This window comes from Pogona vitticeps, chromosome 4 (assembly GCF_051106095.1).
Source record: "Pogona vitticeps strain Pit_001003342236 chromosome 4, PviZW2.1, whole genome shotgun sequence".
Taxonomy (NCBI): Eukaryota; Metazoa; Chordata; class Lepidosauria; order Squamata; family Agamidae; genus Pogona; species Pogona vitticeps.
The window spans coordinates 20615052-20632698 of NC_135786.1; the positions used below are offsets into that span (position 1 = coordinate 20615052).

At 42.5% G+C, this 17647-nt stretch overlaps 1 protein-coding gene across 12 annotated transcripts in view; it reads left to right on the forward strand.

Annotated features, from left to right (window-relative positions):
• Positions 1-17424, forward strand: part of ADNP (activity dependent neuroprotector homeobox) — a 63722-nt gene extending 46298 nt beyond the window's left edge. For all 12 annotated transcript variants that reach the window (XM_020779505.3, XM_020779507.3, XM_072996844.2 and 9 more), the window contains 2 exons: positions 3075-3167; positions 13228-17424. In XM_020779505.3, the coding sequence (XP_020635164.2) occupies positions 3075-3167; positions 13228-16368 (3234 nt within the window). In that variant the 3' untranslated portion in view covers positions 16369-17424. The remainder of the gene's footprint in view (positions 1-3074; positions 3168-13227) is intronic.
• The last annotated feature ends 223 nt before the right edge of the window (positions 17425-17647 follow it).

A 17647-nucleotide genomic window follows, 5' to 3' on the forward strand; every position in this document is an offset into this window, starting at 1 on the left:
GGTACCTCGACTTATGAACTTAATCCATTTTGGAATGACGTTCGTACGTCGAAACATTCGTAAGTAGAAGTACCATTTCCCATTGAAATGCATGGGAACGGAATTAATCCGTTCTAGCATTTCAAAAGGCAAAAAGGCAGTGGGAAAGGGCTGGAAATTCCAATTTCCCACCCTTTCTCCCTGCCTTTTTGGCTTTAAGGGGTCTCAAAGGGCTTTCTCCGATGTCGGGGGGGGGGAAAGCCCTTTGAGCCCTCCGAAGGTGCCAATCGCAGCGGTGGGGACCCCCAGGGAGGTCTCCGAGGGCTTGCTCACCACCATGGGAGTCCTCCCTGGAGGTCCCTGCCGCCATGATCGGCACCTTCAGAGCTCTCAAAGGGCTTTCTCCGATGTTCGGCGGAAAGCCCTTTGAGAGCTGAATTTGAATTTCCAGCCCTTTCTCCCTGCCTTTTTGCAGGGAGACATTTACGAACGGCTCTGTTCGCAAAAAATGGCATTGACTTGTGAACGGAGCCTCGACCTTGTTCATAGGTTGAGCAAGTTGATGCCAATTGTTGCCAGTGGTGCCATTCATAAATCGAAAAGTTCATATCTAGGGACGTTTGTAAGTCGAGGGTTGACTGTAGTGTTTTTAGCTACGAAGTGTGCGGAGATTGTAGCATAATTGTTGTGCACCCTTGCATCTCTGCAGCTCCAAGATTGGGAATAATAATAATATTTCGAGAACTGCACAGAAGGGACCCTATGGATCATCAAGTCCCATCTCTATTAAGGAAGCCCAGTGGGGAATTGAACTCCCAACCTCTGCCTCCGCAGCCAGAGATCTTAACTATTGAGCTCTCCAGAAGAAGGCTCAGGCTTGTTCTCACTGGCAGCAATGATTCATTCATCATGACAAGCAAAAGTGTCAGAGCCTTCTCCTCTGTCTCATAATAATGCTAACTTGGCTTAAAACAACACTTATTTCACAAATCTATAATAGAAGGAGAGCTTTTCTGTTGGCTGACTTATAATGAAGCATAGCAGAGGAATAAACCAGAGACAGATCCCAAGGAGAGAGCAACCAGAGTGAGCAAAAAGGGAGAGTTAACAGGAGTTTGAAGTGTGAGGCCCCTAACAAACATTTTGGTTTCTGGATATAGTTCTATATTAGTGGACTTTCCAAGCACCTTCAAGGCAGGTAAGAAAGGAAAGGGCATTCATAGGCAAACAGAAGAAAGTGAAAAAGGTAGCAGGGATTATGGAGGGAAGAAACACTTCAGTGGTGGTGACCTGCAGAATGTGTCCTTCCAGTGTCTGTCTTTGTTCCTGAGAACAACACAGCATACACATGCAGCAAATGCAAAGTGGCAACACTTTTGGAAGAAAAAGTGAGAACTGGTGCAGCAAGTGGCTACACTTAAGGGTATAAGAGAAGATGGAGAGTATATAGGTAGAACTCTTGAGCAGCAAAAATAACCAAGAGAGGCACTGGAGGTGAAAGAACAGCAAGAAAAAGCAGGAAGAGGATGCTGAGGAAAGAACAAACATTGTGGAAGAAGTACCATGGAAAATAGAAGCAGAAAAAGATGACACTCTTCACCAGTGGAACTGCAAAACCGTTTTCATATTCTTGAAATCTGACAAAACAACACATAAAGGAAGATATATAAGAGACCCCACTTGCCTGAAGCTCAGGCAAGCAGAATCCCTGAACCCACACCCTACAGAAATTAGAGATGTGGCAGAAGGATTGCTATTGCTCATAAAACCCACGGATACATATCTCTTCCTTCTCATCCATGTGGGAATAAATGACACAGCCAAGAGGAACTATGAAGAAATCACATCAGACTTTGAAGTTCTGGGAAGAAACTTTGGGGGCCACATTGTCTTCCTGTACATCCTACCAGTATGCAGAACAGGAACAGAAAAGGATGACAGCTTGTGTACAATAAGAAGAACAGACCAATAATAATCCCTATTAAAATGTATGAAGGAAAGCAAACCACAAATCACACAATCTCCAGTGTCTATATATGATTGCCAGGAAAATGGGAAATACTGTAAGCAAGAATTGGATATTTTAGTTGAGGAGGGCAAATGTGATTTAAAATAGAGATAACAAAAACTTGGTGGGAAGACTTGCATGAGTGGAATACAGCAGTTGGAAGATACGAATTTTTGAAAAAAAGAACAGAAGGAATAGAAAGGGAGGTGGAGTCACAGTATGTCAAAAATACATATTCCTGCACTGAAATGCAGGAGGATGAGTTTGGTTGTCCCATTGAGAGCATCTGGATTAATATTATTTATTTATTTTATTTTATTTTATTTTATTTTATATCCCGCCTATCTGGTCGGTTAAGACCACTCTTGGGACAAAACACAAAGGGAATGTGGTAGACTCCAGCTTCCGCATTTCTTTTGTATTTCACTCCATCACTCCCAGTACTGTAAGCCCCTTCCAACTTCATTTTTCTGTTACAGCAACTTGCTGTTCTTTACTGAGCTTAGCTTTCTAGGAGTTTTTCTTTCTTTTCTATTTTTAAAATGGTGTCTTATTTATTAAACAATGAAAATGCAATAATCTACCAGCCCACAACATAATCTGTGCCTTTCTAAGTATTTCCATCTCCATATGACTGCTTGAGTGGTAGAAGGTCCTAGCTGCTTACATATCCTGGGTTAATTACTGTGATAAGGCTATCTAGTAGATATTATTTGCATCACCTATCTTTATATATAGTGAATATAAATGTTTCTTTGATATTTTAATCTGTTTATTATAGAAGTATTATTCTATGTTCATGTTGATATATTGTAAACCAGACAGGAACCAGCCAAGATTCAGCACTTTAAAGTCATGTTCATGTTGAGGCAGCATTAAGGATATTTTTTATACATTGAAATAGAATTGTCCTGTTCTTAATAAATAGAAGTTGACATGCATCATTGATATATCCTTCAGTCTTTGAATCCTTCTACTTGTAATTCATAGTTGGTGCATGCCATAGTTGGTGCATGCCATAAAGACAGTAGATCATCCTGCAGTGTATTTCCTTTTATACATTTGCTAATTTTCTGTATTGTTTCAGGATTTTAAGCCGTTTGAACCCAATGATTTCTATCTGAAAAACACTACGTGGGAAGATGTTGGATTGTGGGACCCTTCACTCACAAAAAATCAGGTTTGTAATAATAGTGTTGTGATTTTAAAAAAACTTAACTATTATATCAGAGGGTTTGAAATTGCTTTTTTACAGTGGATGTTAACTGCTTTACAATGTAATCTGCCTGTGTGCAGCAGCAATATCCACTGGTTATAGTAGGAATTACTCAGACAAATGTGGATAAGAGTGTGATCTTAATATAGGTGGTTTGAAGGGTGTGTACAAAAAGATAAACAGAAGTATAGCTTTAACAAAGATATACTTTTATTCTACAATGAGCTGTGGATTCAGAAAAACCCCAAATTACTATAGTGTGATGTAAGCATATTGAACTAAATTAACCTTAGGTATCAACTTGATGGTCCTTTAAATATTTTTTTCTTGATTAAACATTGAAGTGTTTCACAGCTTTATATACTTATTTATTAGCATCACTAGTTCTCTTTTTGTAGCAGCACTGAGATATTGAAAAAACTGTGGTTTGATTCTGATATTGTGCTAAACTACATGTAAAAGTGTTTGACTCTGGTTTGATAAACACATGGTTTGTAATGAGCAAACGAAGTAGTGTTGGAAATCATACTCCAATGGAGATTTACAAAACATACATAATAAGCGAAGTTAAGACAATTGTGTCCCTTCCAAAAACTGCCACATCATAGAGATAGGATTGAATTTATGAACTTAAGTTGAGGGAACAGAAGACAAAAGCTGGCAAGCAATTCTAAATTATGGTATGCTTGTTGATTATTTAAAACCTCAAACAGTGGTCTGGATTTTATTGGAATGAACCATAGTTCAATATGGTCCCTACTTGTATTGTCAAGTATATGTTTATGGTGTTTACATGGGAGCTTATTTAATTACAGGTTGTGTTGGATAAGGATTTAATATTTATGAATCCTTAGCCAGAGGCTGTACTAATAGTGCTTTAAGAATAGAAACATACATAAGTACTAATTACTGATGGAAACTTGGTAACTGTAAATGAATTACAAACTCAGGTCAGATCTAACAAGAAATGATCGTTTCCCATTATTCTCTGCTCAGAAACTTTAGCTTTTTGCATCTGAACTTCAGGAACTGCGGTTTGTTCATTGGTCTGAGTTAGGATTAGAGATGGGCATAAACCTTGATTTGGACATTCGTGCCAGTTTATACAAACAGCACCACATGTGCCATGTGTTCCCTTTTCCCACTTCTCTAGCTGGATTCCCCACTCACCAAGCCGGCATGCACTCCTCTCCTCCTCTTCAACCAGTCTCTGGCAGGAGCACGGGTTTTTCTGTCTCGCCTCCATGGCTGATCGCTCACTCAGACAAAGAGGCAAGATAGGCAACCCTGTGCTCCTGCCGAAGACTGGTTGAAAAGCCAAAAACGAGGAGAGGAGTGTGCTTCAATTGGTGAGTTGATCATTGGCCAGGGAAGTGAGGAAAAGGAAAGTGGCCATGCTAACAAACTGGCACAAACCTCTAAGCATGCTGCTCTCTAGTTAGGATATTGAACCATAGTTTGTTTTCGTTTGGTTTTAGCTGACTGCAGCAATGATGGAATGTAAGATCTATGAACCTTGGTAAGCTGGATGTGGTCAAACAGGAGATGGCAAGAATAAACATTGACATCCTGGGCGTTAGTGAACTAAAATGAACGGAATGGGCAAATTCAGTTCAGACGATTATCGTATTTACTATTGTGGGCAAGAATACCATAGAAGAAATGAAGTAGCCCTCATAGTCAACAAAAGAGTGGGAAAAGCTGTGCTGGGATACAGTCTCAAAATTGATAGAATGATTTAATACGAATCCAAGGCAGAACTTTCAACATCACAGTAATCCAAGTTTATGTACCAACCACTGATGCTGAAGAGGTTGAAATTGACCAAATCTATGAAGACTTACAACACCTTCTAGAACTGACACCAAAGAAAGATGTTCTTCTCATTATAGGGGACTGGAATGCTAAAGTAGGGAGACAAGATATGAAAGGAACAACAGGGAAGTTTGGCCTTGGACTTCAAAACGAAGCAAGGCAAGGGCTAATAGAGTTTTGTCAAGAGAACAAGCTGTTCTCCTTCACGTCCTCTGTGAATGCACACTAATGGTTTATTCTGCGGCTGAGCAGGAAAAGTCGGAGGCTTTTATAACTTTAAGAGCTCTGTGCCGGGGGACCTCCCACGGAGATTATATCACCACCCCAGCACTGAGCACGCCAGTTCTATTTCCTGCCGCCGCTGCGTGCAGCACGGTTGGAATGTCTCCCTTCTGTTGGTAAAAGAAAGTTTTGGTTTGACCTCCCGTCTACTCTTTGTCTTCAGGTACTGTTCATGGAAAAAGAACCCCCTTTTAAGCGCTGCATCGGCTGCAACGCAAAAATTTCCATGAAAGACGGCCATTCAAGCTGCCTCTTTTGCCTGGGGGAGGGCCATAAGCCGGCTTCGTGTGCCTTCTGTAAGGCCTTTACAAAGCCTGCACTTAAACGCAGGCAGGATAGGCTTACAGCCTTCCTCTGGTTCAAATCCCTGGACCCGCCTGCCATAGACTCCCCGAGAACACCGCCGTCTGAGGCACTTCCACCGCTCTCTCCGTCGAGATCCAGGAAGGCTTCCTCTGGGTCGAGGTCCACAGTCTCCGCCACTGTGTCGAGACCTGCCTCGAGCCCGACAAAGGTTAAGAAAAAGCATCCAGCTGCACCTGCGCCTTCAGCTCTAGTTATTCCTGCAGCTGAGCTCAGAGAACTGCCTTCCGAGCTCATTCCACCATCGAGCCCAACGGGTCCGGTTTCTCCAGCTCGAAGCTTTCCAGCTCAATCTCCCAGGGTTTCTCCTCGAGCTCGTTCTGTGACTCCTGTACCTGAGCCTGTGGAACCAGCCCGAAAGAAAAGGAAAAAGACTAAGCACCTGAAGCCCGAAGAACCTTCACCACAACCGGCTCCAGCTCAGCCTCCGTCGAGCTCGATCCCGGTCGGGCTCGGTGCAACAAGTTTACCGCCTTTCGATGTGGCTTCTTTCCTGGCCTTCCAGCAGTGGCAAGCCTTCTGTAAACATTTTCAGCAGCTGTCACCATTTGCTGCAGGAGGTTTCCAAGGACCACCGGTTGCTCCTTCACAGCCTTTTCAAACCCACTGCCCCCAGACAACTCAGCCTGATCCAAACCCAACTGATTTTTTGGATTATGGTTCAGACGACGACTTTGAAGAAGACTCCCCTGACCCATGCCACAGCCCAATTCTTCATTCTGGCTCTGATGAAGAACAACAGGCGGAGCAACCTGCCCTGCACACTCCGACTCCCGGAGCATGTACGGTTGACAGCCACCTTCTGTCTCCCTCAAAGAACTATACCGCCTGTCAGACGTATTGCGGAGGTCCTCAATCTGGCTGTTATACAACCAGCTCTTTCCAAGCTGGACAAGGTGTTTGAAGATATGGTCAAGGACCAACTTGCCCCTATCAAACTGGCATTCATCCCCCTCTCCTTAATTTAGCGAAGGAGACTTGGGCAAGCCGTCGGCGTCACTCCTGGTTCCTCGGCGTGCGGAAAATCTGTATAAGATCCACAGTGACAACACGGACTTTCTGCAATTGCATCCCACCCCTAACTCCTGGGTGGTCGATGCGTCTCAGTCTACAACTCAAGCCAGAGCCAACCTTTCACCGTTGGACAAGGAGGGCAAGAAACTTGACACGCTTGGCCGAAGGCAGTACTCCTTCACCACCTTTTCCCTCCGCATTGCCAATTACCTGGCTGCAATGGGAGCATACCATTGCCATCTTTGGAACTTGGCTCTCCCAGCTCTCAACGCCGTTCCAGACGACTTGAAATCAGCGGCACTTACCAGTTATCAGGAAGCCATCTCCCTTGCTTCTCAGGAGAGAGAGGCGGCCAGACATTTAGTAGACATCTCTGGCAAACAACTCACCACCGCTGTTGCGCTGAGGAGACATGCCTAGCTTAGGTCTGCTAACCTCACGGAAGACGTCAAAGCCAAAATCGAGGATCTTCCTTTTGATGGTAAAGGGCTCTTCGATCCTACAACCAATGATGTGCTGAAGAACCTGATTGACCATCGTAAGACAGCCAAGACCATTGCACCACTGTCCACCTCCAAGAGCATGTGGCGTAGATCTTCTTTTTCTAGACCCTATGACAGGCCCAGATACCAGCAGGGATCCTGTCATGGTCAATCTTGCCAGCAGTCCAGCCGACCTAGGCAACGCCAACAATCTCATTGGCAGGACCCCAAATCTAAGCAGTAAGTTTAGCCTACTGCAGCTACCAGCACCCTCTTTGTCTAGTGCTCGTCTAGCACAATTTTTTGATGCCTGGAGGGCTGTCACCTCTGACACTTGGGTTCTCACCATCATCGCCACCGGTTATGCCATTGAATTTCACTCCATGCCTTGCACGGGGTTTCTGAGGGACACGGTCTTTACTCCTATTTTGTATGAAGAGGTGCAAAAGCTACTCTCTAAGGATGCCATTGTATTGGTAGAAAACCCGGACATCCTTGTTAGCTTCTTCTCTCGGTACTTTATTGTCCCCAAGAAAGATGGTGGCCTTTGACTGATCCTTGATCTTAGGCCTTTGAACATCTACATTACGCTGAGGAAATTCTGAAAGGTCTCCTTAGACGCCACTATCCAGATGCTCAGACAGGGCGACTGGTTTGCATTCATTGATCTCAAGGATGCTTATTTCCATATCAATATTCGTCCTGAGTTCTGCCGATTTCTCCCGTTTTCTCTAGATTGAGTTCAAAGTTTTGCCCTTTGGCTTGTCTACCTCTCCAAGGGTGTTTACAAAATGTGTTGCTCCGTTGGCTGCCTACCTATGATTGCAAGGCATCACAGTCTTCCCCTACTTAGATGATTGGTTGCTGGTAGTGTCGTCTGCTGAAACTTTCTCTCAACAACTTGACTTTATTTTATCTCTTCTCCAACCTTGGTTTATAGGTAAATCATGAGAAGTCCATTTTGACGCCTATCCAAGTCGTTGCCTACATAGGAGGCGTTTTGCATGCGGTCTCAGGTCGCGCCTTCGTCCCAGACAACCGCATCCTAAAAATCCATCGGCTGTTGCCTCACTTCACTCCTGGTGCAAAAGTCCAAGCTCTGCTTGTCCAGCGTCTTCTGGGTCTCATGGCCTCCACCACAGCAGTCATCCAGCATGCCAGACTCAGGATGAGGGCTCTTCAGTCCTGGTACCAGGATCTCTTCGATCCACTCACAGATTCACCCTCAAAGTTACTCACGGTAACGCAATCTCTGGCAGAGCAACTCGCCTGGTGGTCACTCTGCTCGAACCTGCTCATGGGCCGGCCCTTTGGCCCTCTACAGCCCTCGATCCAACTCACCACGGATGCGAGCCTTTTGGGCTGGGGGGCACACTGCCTGAACCTCACAGCCAATGGACACTGGACTCCGCAGGAAGCTACTCTGCACATAAATGCTTTAGAACTTCTAAAGGTGTTCAAGGCACTTCGTGCATTCGAGCGCCTGCTCTCAAACAAAGTGGTACAGGTGACGTTGGACAATACCACTGTTGTGTTTTACCTGAACAAGCAGGGTGGCACCCACTCTCGTCATCTGCTCCACCTCACCATGCAGATTTGGGACTGATGCTGCGACCACCACATATTTTTACTTGCAGTACATGTGGCATTGGTCAACAATGTTCTGGCGGATCGTCTCAGCAGGTCCCCGGACTCTTCTCACAAATGGGCCCTGGACAAGACGATCTTCTCTTCCATCTGCCACAAGTGGGGTGTGCCATGACTGGAGCTGTTTGCTCCTTCTGCCAATGCCATGTGCGACAGATACTGCTCCCGAGTGGATATGGGACGCCATTCGGAGGGGGATGCCTTCATGGTACCTTGGACGAGCGGACTCCTGTACGCATTTCCTCCAATCCCCTTGATACAAAAAACAGTAATCAAGATCCGTCACGATCGGGCCAATGTGATCTTCATCGCTCCCTGGTGGCCCCAGCAACCCTGGTTCGCTCCTCTACTTCAGATGGTGTTGGATCACTTCCGACTCCCCAACGTTCCACATCTTCTCTCCCTCCACGAAGGCAGGACCTTCCATCCAGCCCTGGAATCTCTTCATCTCATGGCCTGGAGACTTGACCTTCGATAGAGGACGTGTTGAACCAGGCTCATCGGCCTTCCACACTGGCTACCTATGCTCGAAAGTGGAAATCCTTCTGTGACTTTGCGGAGGAACAAAGTGTGCCTCCATGCCCCACCACTCTGTACACACTCCTTCAATTTCTCCTCCTTCTCTTTCGCCATGGCTTATCTCATTCCATCTTAAAAGTCTACATCTCTGCGGTTGTTGCTTATCAGCCTCCCCTCTCGGCTGCAGCAAAATTGTTCCAGCATTCTGTACTGAAGAGATTTCTCAAGGGTCTTCACAACATGCGCCCAGCTTACAAGCTGCCCACTCCCCAGTGGTCTCTTCAGCTTGTCTTACGTAAGTTGATGTCTCCACCCTTTGAAACGATAGCTTCTACGTCCTTGCGGCTACTTAACTTCAAGACTGCTTTTCTTCTGGCAGTCATTTTGGTGAGGAGGACGAGCGAACTTACAATTTCATCCAGACAAAGTCACCCTTTTTCCAGATGTCTCTTCCGAAGGTGGCTACTTCCTTCCACCTGAACCAGACTATAGTCCTGCCTACATTCTTTCCGAATCCTACAACTAACATCGAGAAGGCTCTCCATTCTCTACATTTCCCGCACAGCATCCTTTCGTAACTCTTCATGACTGTTCATATCATTTCTGGAACACTCTAGGGATGCTCCAGTCTCTGCTCAAACCTCCAGATGGGTGGTGTCCACTATCAAGCTTGCTTATGAGATCGCTCACAAGCCTCTACCTGCTACTGTCAGAGCCCACTCTACCAGAGCCATGGCCTCATCCATGGCATTTCTTCATGGTGTTGACCTTGCTGATGTCTGCAAAGCTGCTACTTGGTCTACACCCTTCACCTTCGCAGCCAACTATCGCCTCAATGTTTGAGCCAAAGCAGAGGCTGCTGCTGTTAGAGCCGTCCTGGCTTCTGTCCTGTCGTGATGCCCACCTCCGGGTAAGTCAGCTTGCTAGTCATCCATTAGTGTGCATTCACAGAGGACATGAAGGAGAAAAGAGGTTACCTACCTGTAACTCTGGTTCTTCGAAAAGTCCTCTGTGAATTCACACGACCCACCCTCCTCCCTGCTGCACGTCCTGTATGGAAGTGAGAGCTAGAACATAAAGAAGGCTGACCACCGAAGAATTGATGCTTTTGAATTGTGGTACTGGAGGAGACTTGAGAGTCCCCTGGACTGCAGCGAGAATAAACCTATCCATTTTGAAGGAAATCCATCCTGAGTGCTCACTGGAAGGAGAGATCCTGAAGCTGAGGCTCCAATACTTTGGCCATTTCATGAGAAGAGAAGACTCCCTGGAAAAGACCCTGATGTTGGGAAAGTGTGCAGGCAAGAGAAGGGGACGACAGAGGACAAGATGTCATCAAATCTACCAACATGAATTTGACTCAGCTCCAGGAGGCCATGGAAGACAGGAGGGCCTGGTGTGCTCTGGTCCATGGGGTCACGAAGAGTCGGACACAATTTAACGACTAAACAACAAGCAATAATGGGGAATTGTGGCTACTAAAATAAATATATGCTTTTAGTCTCTTTACTCATATATGCAAGGGAAGAGTGAGTGAATAGGCTTGGGCTGTGTTTTAGGTAGGACACCATGATTTTTTAATTATATTTGGGGCAGGTTGCTCATTTGGTTTAAATTGTTTTCTTAGATTAACAAGTGTCAAAATAATCAGAAGTAGGGAGAATTTAATGTGTATTCTTCAACAAAATAATAGACCATTCTTTGCATATTAAATACACTAATGCAAATCCATGGTGGAGCTTAAGCAATTTAAAATACATTTGGTGCACCATTAGAAAGGCAGTCATGTCTGATTTTTGGACATCAGAGTCTATTGTATTTATTTAATACAAAACTGTACAAAACCTCCATAGATAAGAGACTCCTACATCTTATTAAATGTCTCTATCATGGCACCACATTCCGTGTTAGATGTGGTATAGAAGGAAACCTGACAAAACCTATTCAGGCTAATAAAAGGATTTGGCAGGGCTGTATATTAGCCCCCACGCTATTTAACCTGTATTTAAACAATCTGCTTGGGTGGTGTCTTGGAAGAGACTTCCATCCTCCTAAATGGGCAGAGACCAAATGCCCCCTACTACTTTATGCAGATGATGCGGTTCTTCTGTCCCTAACAAAAATAGGACATAAATGGCTGATCCGTACATTTATGGACTATTGTAAGAACAACCAATTGGTTATAAACTTTGTAAAAACCAAAATTATGGTTTTTGCTCAATCTATAAAAACCTAGAAATTGGACAATTAATGGTTCTTGCATTGAGCAAGTAAAACAGCTAAAGTATCTAGGTATTACATTCCACCATAACTTTCCTGGGCTGCCCACAGACGGTCCATAATCGAACCAGCCCAGAACACGCAGAAAGCTATCTTGCGTTTTTTCTTTACTAAGGGGGGGACGACAATTTATATCAACTGTTATCGAAGTTTTTAAGCTCAAGATTCTGCCCCAACTATTATATGGTATACCAACGTGGATCCTAGGATTTCACACAAGTATAGAGAGTGTTCTTTCAATTTTTCTAAGATCCATTTTGGGAATGCGAAGATGTGTCCGTGCAGCTGCCTTACGATTAGACACTGGTCTAACATCACTAGAATGCAGTACTTGGCTCTTTGCTTTTAGATATTGGAACAAGGTAATACATGCTGATCCCTCCATGGGATATCTTAACCTTCTACAGAAAGATGTCCTTAACAGCTCATGGCTTAAAGCTTTTCCAGCCAAACTACATGTATTAGGGCTCTCTTTGGACTTTCTTTATGCCCAGGAACCCAAGGCAGCCAACTCTATCTTAGAAAAGCGGATCAGGGACATTGATTTCCAGCATTATATTTCAATGGCTCGCAAAACATGCTCCATTTTGCACCTTGGCCTAAACTATAATTTCTCCCAAAGTGCTAGATATTTAGAGAACTTGATTACCCCAAAATACAGGCATGTATTCTCAAGAGCCCGATTTAACTGTCTCCAATCCACAATCTTAGATGGGCGATATTCTGGCACCCCTTATGAAAAAAGATTGTGCCCTTGTAAGGATAGAGAAATTGAAACTACGAAGCATGTCCTTTTTTAGTGTAATTTTTACAGAAACGAGCGTATTAAATTCCTTAAGCCCAAAATGAATGTCTTCCCAGGTAGGACTCTGATTTGGCATACAAAATATTTATTAAGTGACAGAAACAAGAAAACCACCAAATCAGTGGCCAAATTCCTCCTCTCTGCCCAAAGAATACGAAAAACAATCTTGACCTCTACCTAATCCTGTCATTTTAAAAAAGAAACACCATTGTATGGCTAATCTATTTTACCAATTTATACTGTTTTAGCTGTTTTGAAATGTCTAAATCGTTTCCATTTATTTTAAATTTTACATGTATGTATTTTAATGGGTCGGAGACCATAAAATAAAGAGTGATTGAATATATTTATGCATCACTCATCTATTAAACAAAGACATGAAAAAGTATTTCTGTAATGTTAGCTGTTTAACTTCTACAACATACCTTGTGTACATGCATCCAATGTTGCTCTTTAAGTCACTCTGATTTAATTTGAAGATTGATTGTTGCTGGCTGGGGGTTTATTATAGCATAAGCAAGGATTAAAACTCGAGCAATTTTGAAAATGCTTTTGTGAAAAAAGTCTTACTGCACATTGTTCAAAAAGTATTACAACTATGAATTCACCTTTTAAAAAGAAGTCATGGATTGCTTCTTTAAAACTATTTAGAAATCTGCTTTGTTAAGAGCTAAAATTATGAATGAATCTTGTGTGATTTTGCCAGCTTAAAAAAATAGTGCTAGATCATGTCAGTTCTAGAAGTTTATCTTGAGTTTGTAAGCTATTAAATGTAGCCTTATAATACTTACATTTCTCTTCTGTTTTTTCCCCCAAGGACTATCGGACAAAACCATTTTGCTGCAGTGCATGTCCGTTTTCCTCAAAGTTCTTTTCCGCCTACAAAAGTCATTTCCGGAATGTTCATAGTGAAGACTTTGAAAACAGGATCCTTCTTAATTGTCCCTACTGTACTTTCAATGCAGACAAAAAGACTTTGGAAACGCACATTAAAATATTTCATGCTCCAAATGCCAACACGCCAAGTGGAGGCATCAGCACTTTTAAAGATAAAAACAAGCATGATAGCCTTAAACCTAAGCAGGCTGACAGTGTAGAACAAGCTGTTTATTACTGTAAGAAGTGCACTTACCGAGATCCTCTCTATGAAATAGTTAGAAAGCACATTTACAGGGAACATTTTCAGCATGTTGCTGCACCTTATATAGCAAAGGGCAGTGAAAAGTCACTCAATGGGGCTGTTTCGTTAAGTTCTAGTACCCGAGAAGAGAGTATGATTCACTGCAAACGATGCCTTTTTATGCCGAAATCGTATGAAGCTTTAGTACAGCATGTTATTGAAGATCATGAGCGTATAGGATATCAGGTGACAGCAATGATAGGGCACACTAATGTAGTAGTCCCAAGATCCAAACCTTTGATGCTAATTGCTCCAAAACCACAGGATAAAAAGCCCATGGGACTTCCTCAGAGGATGGGCCCCTTGTCTCCTGGAAATGTCCGGTCTCTTTCATCACAGCAAATGATGAATCGACTGAATATACCAAAGCCTACATTAAATTCGGGAGGAGTGAATATGATGTCCAGTGTTCATTTACAGCAGAACAACTATGGAGTTAAATCAGTTCCACCAAGTTATGTTAGTCACACAGGAAGGCTAAGCCTCACTGGTAGTTCCCCCGTTTCCCTATCTCAGCAGTCTCAATCAATAAAACAGTTTTCCTCAAGTGGAAATGGAAGATCCTATCCTCTTGGAGGGGAACCAAGATCACAGGCTTCAGCGAGGTACTCTCTTCAATCTGCTAACTCATCTTCGCTTTCATCAAGCACATTGAAACCAACATCATTGGCTCAGTCTCAGGCAGCATCCAGAGTATTAGCCCAGCCTACACCCAAGCCTCTTGGACCTGGTACTACAACTACTTCTGCTGTCAATACTTCATCAACACAGAAGTGGAAAATTTGTACAATCTGCAATGAGCTGTTCCCAGAAAATGTGTACAGTGTTCACTTTGAGAAAGAGCACAAGGCTGAAAAGGTGCCTGCAGTAGCTAACTATATAATGAAAATACATAATTTTACTAGTAAATGTTTATACTGTAATCGTTACTTGCCTACCGACACATTGCTTAATCACATGCTAATCCATGGTCTATCTTGTCCCTATTGCCGCTCAACTTTCAATGATGTTGAAAAGATGGCTGCTCATATGCGAATGGTTCATGTTGATGAAGAAATGGGACCTAAAACTGATTCCACGCTAACCTTTGATTTAACACTGCAGCAGGGTAGCCACACCAATATACACTTGCTTGTAACTACATACAATTTGAGAGATGCCCCTGCAGAATCTGTAGCTTACCATGCTCAGAATAATCCTCCAGTTCCTCCAAAACCACAGCCAAAAATTCAGGAGAAGACAGATGTACCTGTTAAAAGTTCTCCTCAAGCAGCGGTTCCTTATAAAAAAGATGTGGGGAAAACTCTTTGCCCTTTGTGCTTTTCAATCTTGAAAGGACCCATTTCTGATGCACTGGCACATCACTTAAGGGAGAGGCATCAGGTTATTCAGACAGTTCATCCAGTAGAGAAAAAGCTCACATATAAATGCATTCATTGCCTTGGAGTATACACCAGTAACATGACTGCCTCAACTATAACGCTACACCTTGTACACTGTAGAGGTGTGGGGAAGACACAAAATGGTCAAGACAAATCTAATGTTTCCTCTCGGCTAAATCAGTCTCCAGGTGCAGGACCTGTGAAACGTACTTATGAACACATGGAATTTTCTCTGTTGAAGAAAAGAAAAATAGATGATGATGATTCCCCCTCTGTTTTTGAGGAGAAGCCTGAGGAACCTGTAGTACTTGCTTTAGATCCCAAAGGTCATGAAGATGATTCTTACGAAGCCAGAAAAACATTTCTCACAAAATATTTCAATAAGCAACCATATCCCAGTCGGAGAGAAATTGAAAAGTTGGCTGCCAGCCTTTGGCTATGGAAATCTGATATTGCTTCACACTTCAGCAACAAAAGGAAGAAATGTGTTAGAGATTGTGAAAGGTATAAATTGGGGGTTCTGTTAGGATTTAACATGAAAGAATTAAATAAGGTTAAACATGAAATGGACTTTGATGATGAGTGGCTGTTTGAAAACCATGATGAAGAGAATTCTAGAGTCAATGCTAGCAAAACTGTTGATAAAAAAATTAATCTAGATAAAGATAATGACAGTTCCTCAGATAGTTATGAGAATATAGAAGAGTTCAATGAAAGCAATAGTCCATTTGCTGAATCTGTTTCTAACTCAGCTCATAAAACATCTGTGAATAGCATAAATGAGAACCCAGATGTAAGCATATCTAAGGAGACATCTAAGGAAGCTACCTTGGAGTCTCTTGAAAAAACAGACCAAAAAGAGGATGTGGGAGACTCAGAATTCAAAGAGAGTTGCCCTGCAGAAGAATCTACAAAGGTGGTAGCTGACGGTTCAGACAGCGAAGGTGACCAAGAAGATCAAGATGATGCTGTTGAATGGAAAGATGGAGGATCACCATCTGAAAGTGGACCTGGTTCTCAGCAGGCATCTGACTTAGAAGATAATATATCTGAAGTGAAGCCAGAAACATGGTCAGATGAATCCTCCCAAAGTGAAGATGCTAATAACAGTAAACCAGTTGCAGAGACGAAAGTTGTTGCCTGTGAGAGTGATGAAGAACAGTCAAAGTGGAAGAATAGTTCCTATGGAAAAGTAGGCGAGTTTTGGTCTAAGGACCAGTCACAGTGGAAAAATGCATCAGAAATGGAAGAAAGCTTGTCAAATCAGCAGATGGAGTGGCAGAATAGCACAATTGACAGTGAAGATGGAGAGCAGTTTGACAATGTGACTGATGGGGTAACAGAATCAATGCATAGCAGCCTAACTGGGGTAGAGCTGAGTAGCCAGCAAGCATAAGCTGTACAATCTGCTTGCCTCAGGATTCTCCACTTGATAAATTGTCTACACACTTTCATTTCAGAATGACTGGTAAAGTTCATTGTAACTGGTACTGTCTTTTGAGCAAAAGGTCATCTGACCAGTGGCTGTAAGGTCACAAATTCCAGTTATTTCAAAGTATGCTGTTAGCGAATCTCACTTGAGAGTATCTGCTGTGATGAGCACAGTAACTTAATGTGAAAACTGATATGCTGGTGGCTCCCAGTTCACTGAAGAAAAGCAAAGGTTTATTTTATTGGCATTTCCCCAACATTTATTTCACTCTGTATATGTTCAGCTGTACGTCTTTTTAAACATTACCCTTTTCCACATGGTAGTTATAGGGCCAACATATGAGCTACCAGTTCAATGTGTATAGTAGACTCTGGGAAATTGTTTTTTTCATGTATCATTCTGAATAGTTGAAATGTATATTTGTACAGTCTTTTAGACCTATTCAAGTGATGCTTATGCTATTGTTCTTGTGTACCCATCATAGACTTGGTTCTTTTTTTTAGTGTTGCCCTGCTGTGTAATAAATGCTGTATCTAGTTTACCTAGCAAAAAGCTTGAATCTGCTATAGTATGACTTTTGACAGACTTAGTTTTTGCACATAACCTTGTACAATCTCAAAACAGAGGCCAGCAACATAAAATATATCTGGACTCTATTGTATTATAGAATTTTCTTGTTCTTGAATATCCTTGACATTACAACTGATGACTATGTATTTCAGAGCTGTTCTCTGAAATCTTTTAAGCTAAAAAAATCACATGCAAGAAACAAGTTTGCAGCTACTAATTTTGACACCTTTTAGATCTGTATAAAAGTGTACTGTGTTAAAGCAGCATACGGAAATGAATGCTGCAGTTTTTTGGATATTTAGTTTTATCTTTAGTTAACACCAACATGGTGTTGTATTCATTTATACCATCTAATATATGACACATTGTTGTAGTATGGATAATTTTGTGATCTTTATTTCCCCTTTGTATTCATTTAAGCATCTAAATAAATTGCTGTATTGTGCTTAATGTAAAGATTTGCTTCATTACAAGTTCGGCATCCCTGTTTCTCAAAATGTGCCTGATGATGCTACCTTTTGTTGAAAGAAAGCAGACATGGATACTCAAGTTGATGTTTTGAGAAAATGCAAGATTTCTATGAAGTAATCTCGTTCTAATAAAAAATAAACTACTTATGTGGAAATTGAAATATATGGAAGCTGCTCAACAAAACAGATGAATGCAAATATGC